Source organism: Azolla caroliniana, unplaced genomic scaffold (genome assembly GCF_043228905.1).
Source record: "Azolla caroliniana isolate FFs.n. ecotype wild unplaced genomic scaffold, voAzoCaro1.0.p SCAF_6, whole genome shotgun sequence".
Classification (NCBI taxonomy): domain Eukaryota; kingdom Viridiplantae; phylum Streptophyta; class Polypodiopsida; order Salviniales; family Salviniaceae; genus Azolla; species Azolla caroliniana.
The window spans coordinates 943,991-950,813 of NW_028230441.1; the positions used below are offsets into that span (position 1 = coordinate 943,991).

The window sequence follows — 6,823 nt, forward strand, 5'->3', positions numbered from 1 at the left end:
AACAAGAATGAAATTCCATTTCAATTAATCCAATGGATCGAAATTAATGAGTACAAGACATCTGATGATGGAATCAACTGTGTTTCAGTAGCTTTTTACTGATTTACTCAAACTTCGACACCTTGAAAAAAAATTCAAAGCATCGGATCATGTGAGCACATCCCAAAAACTACCTAACCACTGATAATGAAAAACTAAAAATATATTATCCACTTCCGATGAAGAAAGAAGGATGGATAGAATATTGAAAGAAATAAATAGAACTATACCTAGTAATAGAAAAAAATTTGTTAGAAAATAGAATGAAAAGATTGTGAGGTTAAGGTATTAGAAACCACCGACCACCAAGAAACTAAAACATCGAAAAATGCTTCTTAAAGTGCCCCATTAAGTTGTTTTTTGTTCACGTCGAACACATACTTCTTCAAAGACTCCTTAATGGACAATAATTCCGGAAACTCTTTCTTGAGCTTGGTAGCATCCAACTCATTGTTGCTACGGGGGGCAATGATAACTTTCGATTGCTCCTCAAGAGTGAAATTGGCCCACTTGAAGGTGGGGTCAATGTAGTCTCTGAACATTCCCAGCACCTCATTGTGGCTAACAACCCCTGGGTTTGTGAAGTTCCAGATTCCCGTAAGGTTTCGTTTCGCCATCTCAACTGCAATAGGCAACATCTCATCGAGCACAGTCATGCTATTTGGAATGTCCACAACCTTCTGGTAATGTGTGATCTTTGTGATGAAGTTCCTTGGATTCGTAAGGTCTGATGAAATTGGCATGCGCAAACGCAATGTACACACGTTCTCATAGTTTTTCAGAAGCTCTTCAACCTAAAAAATCACACATCATGAGAACATGTTGTGAGATGTAGCATGTGAGAGGAAACTTAAAAGCTCACAGGCTTTACTTTCTACTTTTTACCTTTTCTATGTCAAATGTTTTTTTAAAACCTATTAAGACATAGTCTCACGCTTTTTTTTTGTTCATGTCATTTTTAGCTTAAATTCCGAGGAAATCTATTAAAAATGATCTTCTTCGCACCTCCTTTTTGCATTTTTAATAATAATAATAAAACTTTGGAAAGTTTAGCACTCTCAAGTGACCTACTACAAAATGTCGGGTAAAAACTTTACTAATGCATTAAGGATTTTATGAGCATTCAAACGGTTCACACAATTTCTCTCATTTAATGTAAAATAGTGAAACTTATCCGAAGCTTGTTGGTAATGTAGGACTAGAATTAAAATTTTTAATATATTTTGTTTTCCACAATGAAAATAAATCAAACGGTTTTATTACTAATGCATTAAGGATTTTATGAGCATTCAAACGGTTCACACAATTTCTCTCATTTAATGTAAAATAGTGAAACTTATCCGAAGCTTGTTGGTAATGTAGGACTAGAATTAAAATTTTTAATATATTTTGTTTTCCACAGAAACGTGCACTCCCATAGTAAGAACGTGTGTGTGTGTGTGTGTGTGTGTGTGTGTGTGTGTGTGTGTGTGTGTGTGTACATATATATACACTCTTCTTCATCATTTAGGTCAAAAGTGAAGTGAAAATTTTCACTTTTTAATCTACTTTTTCCCTTCTTTCATATCCTCATATATATTATGTTATGTGACACATGAATTTAAGAACATATTCTTAGTTTGTAATGATTCAATATCTTTTATTTCATAAACCTTATTGAATAGCACCAAGCAAAGTAACTAGCACAAAACTATATACATATAAATATGAGTAAACAAAAGATCGAGAGAGAGAGAGAGAGAGAGAGAGAGGGAAAGAGAAAGACAGAGAAAGAGAGACTTACCATGGCCTTTGTCTTGGAGTAAAAGGAACCGATGAAATTAGGGGTATCTTCCTCAAAGAACCCAATCCCACTACCTAACGGATGCTTTGAATCATACTCAAAAGTACAACCCGTAGCAAAATTTACTAGAATAAGACCATGTTGGCGACAAACATCAGCTAGAGTCAGCGTGCCCACCACATTGGTACAGATCGTCTCGGTCTTGTGGCTTTCACACCAGTCCACATTTGGGCACCCAGTGAGGCCTGCTGCATTGAAAACATGGGTCGGTTTGATCGATCCAATGTCATCTTCAAGTTGGGATCGATTCTCAAGGCGTCCCAATCCATAGTGATACTCAATTCCTTGCTTTCCACATATCTCTCCTAGAAGACCCCCGATCCACCCTGTCTTTCCATAGATCAAAAACTTGAAATTACCTTGTGATTCTTTTGGTGAAGTTTTCTTCTCTACCACAATCTTTGGACCACCGTTTGAAATGGCGATTTGTGTTTTTTGTTCCTTTTCTGGGACACCATTGTTGAGCAGATCTGTAGTGGCAGCATTATTTTCAGGGATCCGATCTATACCACCAATCGCAAGCATCCGAGGGTGAGGAACAAGCGCCCCTGTCACATCCCCCCACCAATCAGGATTCTTAACATACCATTCCATTGTCTTTTTTAACCCTTCTTCCCATGTTGTCCTCTCTGCCCATCCAAGAACCTTGAGCTTTTTATCATCCAAGAAGTAACGTTGGTCGTTGAAGGGTCGGTTATCAACAAACTTGATGGCTTTCTCCGCATCGATATTGAAGAGCTTGCAAATATCTTTCGCCACATCAAGTACCCGCCTTTCTTTCTTGGTCCCGATGTTGTAAACGTGTCCAACCATGCCTTTGTGCAAGACAACTTCAAATGCTTCAGCTACATCCTCACAATAGAGGTAGCTTCTCACATTCGATCCATCGCCATGGATCGGGAGAGATCTCCCTTGCATAGCAAGAAGCATGAACTTAGGGATCAATTTCTCGGGGAATTGGTTTGGACCATACACGTTGTTGCCACGTGTCGTGATAAAAGGCAATCCATAGGATCTACCATATGCCATAACAAGCATTTCTGCCCCAGCTTTGGTTGCTGAGTAAGGGTTGGTTGGCAAGAGCTGAGATGCCTCATGGTTCCCGACAATTGCATCCGCCTCAGTTTCTCCATACACTTCATCGGTGCTAACATGTATGAAACGTCGGATGTTTCCGGTGACCTTACAAGCCTCTAGGAGGACATGGGTACCATAGACATTGTTCTTAGTGAATTCAAAACTATTACCAAATGAATTGTCGACATGGGTTTGGGCAGCGAAATGCATGATCGTGTCAATCCCTTCGGTGATAAGGAGATAATTGACCAAATCCGCACTCGCGATGTCTCCATGTACGAACTTGAAATTCTCCGACGTCTTGGATGGGTATAGATTCTTGAGGTTGGAGCAATAGTCGAGTTTATCGAGCACCACAATCTTATAGTTGGGGTAGTTACGGACCAATCGGTTTGCCACGTGAGACGCGATGAATCCAGCCGCCCCCGTGATGAGAATGTTCTTCGGAACATAGGAGGATTCAGAAGAAGGTTGCAACGAGGCAGCCATAGCTAGGAAACGGGCTCAATCTACTCTTAATCTTTCTGCTTGGATCTGGACCTACGGCTCTGGCAATATGCTTCAGATCTGCGTCAACAAAAAATCAAGAAGGATCAAAGTGGTGGAGGTGTGAGGGGGAAGCGCGTTAAGGAAGGAGAGAAGGAGAAGGAGAAGGAGAACAGGGGAACAGGGGAAAGAACAGAAACAGAAACAGAAACAGAAACGTAGGGAGAAGAGGGGAATGTGTATATATTTATTTATTTATTTATTTATTTATTGGCTAAATTTACATATTTATTTAGTTAAAATCGATTTACTTATGTACTTATTTATTTCAACTGCTGTAGCTTTTTCTTTTGTTTTCCTATTACTTACTTTATCGTAATGCAAAACATTATAAATAAATAGGTAGTGTATGTATATCAAATGTAAAATGGGGTAGATCTCCTTCCTTGCTGCTTTGTTTTTGGGCCCTTTTTCATATAAATCTTATTCATTCTTTCGGTTCTAATTTTTTATATCTTTAATTACATCTACATACATACATGTTTGATTTTCATGGGGGAGAGCACACACACACACCCCAACACAAATCTCTTTTTCCTTTACACACAATCTCTCTCATGTTCCCGGGGGGGGGGGGGAGGGAGAGCCAAGAGTATGGTCGTTACTTCCCAAACACACACACCAACACAATCTCTTTTTCCTTTACGCACAATCTCTCTCATGTTCTCTCTATGTCTGTCTGTTTGTTTGTTGTAATTAGCTTACCCTAGTTGTAAGTTGTTTACACTACTAGCATTACATCTTGGGTTCGAAACCCAATTTTCTCACCTCTCTATTACTTCATAGATATCTCTTATTTCACTAGATGCCACTGTGGAATGTAGTGGTTGTAAGGAACCTTACCATCTGAACTACATTTGGGATCTCTCTCTCTCTCTCTCTCTCTCTCTTGTAGATGCCATATAAATATCTCTCTCTTGTAAACCAACACAACAAAAAAAACACTTGCAGCAGACCTCCCTCCTCCTATGCTCAAGGGTTAAAAATAAATCAAATCCCCCCCATGGTGTTGATACACAACCTGAATTACAAGGTAACTCGACTCACTCTAACCAAGCACATCGTTGCTTGCTTCCCACCCTCGCTCACAAAAACTACCGAGTGAAGACTTCCTTCCCTTCCCCCTCTACACAATTGTTGTTGTTCTCCCAAGAGACCATAAAAGGTGGACAAGCATTACTTCCACACTGGGGTTGTTTTGGTTTTTTCTTTGAGAACCCTAACATTCGATCAATCTCCTATGTTGCGTGTTGCGTGTTGCATGTTGCATGTTGCATGTTGCGTGTTGCGTGTTATATGTTGCATGTTGCATGTTTGTATCAATCCCCAATAAGCTTGCTTTCGAGCCCCAAGAAGCAAAGGTATTTTAAAGCTCTTATTGTTTCAAGTAGGTCATGTATATACATGATGTGTCATTTGTCCATGTTGAGATTGCCCCAATTATAACATTTGTTTTGTAAGTATTGAGATTCAATACAACATGCATGCAAAAGCTCTCCGAGCACCTATTATAAAAGCATAGTTATCTAATAAAGTATATTGTTAAATTGTCCTCGTCATTTGTGCTTGTTGCAAAAGTATCATGGGTATACTCCTAGTGGTAAACTCTTTGATGCCTTCTCTTTACATAAACTTAACAACCATTTGTTCAAGCGCATCAAAGCATAACCTAAAGAGGATTGGTGAGAGTGTCCATCCTCACTCAACATTAGTAGTACTAGCCAAAATTTTAAAATTCCAATTCCTTACATTCCACACAACACTAGCTCATTATTATATATGTGAGGGTTTGCAAGCATAGATACGCTCGGTGCTTCCAATAATTCCATATGGTTTGAATATATGTTCTTGGGCACATTACCAAAAGTGCATGATTTGAAAAAGAGACGAAAAGATAATGAGCATGTGAATCAGTGATAATGTGTGTGTGTGTGTGTGTGTGTGTGTGTGTGTGTGAGAGAGAGAGAGAGAGAGAGAGAGAGAGAGAGAGAGATAAGTTGAGGCTATCCATTAGGAATGAATGTTACAAATGGTCAATTGATTGAATAGATGTCTAGTAAGTTGAGGGATAAGTTCATGTATTGGAAGTCACAATCTTGGCCATTTCATGTACTCTTGAAGATTGTACAATGTATTATTGAACCCATAATATTATATTACTTGTCATTGTTTGCCATGGACAAAGAAAGATTTGCACTATTTTGCAACTTCTTTGATATTTGTTGTGGAAGAAGAGGGATAAGATGGGAATCACTTGGGTTGCGTGGAATCATCTAGCAACCCCTAAGCGCTTAGGGGGAGCTGGAATATTGAACTTATCTATGCATATGATGTCTCGTAGATTTTCATTATTACAAGACATGTGTTCAAACTCACAACCATGGATATCTATTGTTCAATATTTCATTGAGAACAAGGGTTTAACAAATGGAAGGACAACGATTAAGGCTTCATGATGGCAATTACTAGATAGATGTATTTCACTTAGGATTCTAGGCTCTTCATGTGTTCAACACTTGGTTACTTCATGGCAAGAAGCACTCTTGTTATGTGTATGGAAACCATCATCTAGTAGAGAGCATTATAATTCTTTGCAAAAAGAGTTACTTGTGTCTTCTTCGTTATTATGTTGGTCAGGAAAGGAGAGATTGTGCTCTCAAATTAATCGTTTGTTTCGTTTGGGGGTCAAAGAGGTAGGAGATATAGTTGAGGCTTCATCTCAAAGAATTTTGGAGTTTGTTGAAGCACAACAATTATTACGCATCCCGCCTAATTATGGGTTTATTTGGCAACAACTACAAAATATTGCATTGATGTAAGGTCCCTTACCTCTACAAACAAGAGAACAATCGTGGATTGATTGGTGTTTACGGGGTCAAACGTCGTTGTTACAAGTGACTACTAATCTTTTGTATCATTGCTCTGTTGAGTCTCTGGGATGGTTATCATCTAAGGCTGAAGAAGAATGGAAAATACACAAATCTGGTCATGGGTGGTGGCAGATCTTACAATGTAGTTGGCATTCTAAATTGTCACTTGTAACAAAGGTCTTCATTTGGAGAGTTTTGATTAGAGGATTGCCTTTGGGATTAGCTCTAAAGCGATGTGGACTAGCAACGGGTAATTGCTTCTTTTGCAATGTTCAAATGGAAGATAATACTAATCGATTTATACAATGTCCAATTGCTTGTTAGATTTGTATTACATTTCCCAAATTTGGCAAGTTTTATATCGGTATTATTTGATACCTAGATAATGGGTGTTTGCACAATTTACACATGTTGACCCAAAATCAGAGATGGAGATCGTTTTTCTATT

The 6,823-nt window shown here is 38.6% G+C and overlaps 1 protein-coding gene across 1 annotated transcript; it reads right to left on the reverse strand.

Moving 5' to 3' along the window:
- LOC147862419 (trifunctional UDP-glucose 4,6-dehydratase/UDP-4-keto-6-deoxy-D-glucose 3,5-epimerase/UDP-4-keto-L-rhamnose-reductase RHM1-like) lies at nucleotides 1-3,648 on the reverse strand. The gene is made up of 2 exons (XM_087321069.1): nucleotides 1,823-3,648; nucleotides 1-833 (listed from the first exon to the last, which is right to left on the reverse strand). The coding sequence occupies exons 1-2, from the start codon at nucleotides 3,446-3,448 to the stop codon at nucleotides 375-377; spliced, it is 2,085 nt and encodes a 694-aa protein (XP_087177195.1). The 5' UTR covers nucleotides 3,449-3,648; the 3' UTR covers nucleotides 1-374.
- Nucleotides 3,649-6,823: the final 3,175 nt, after the last annotated feature.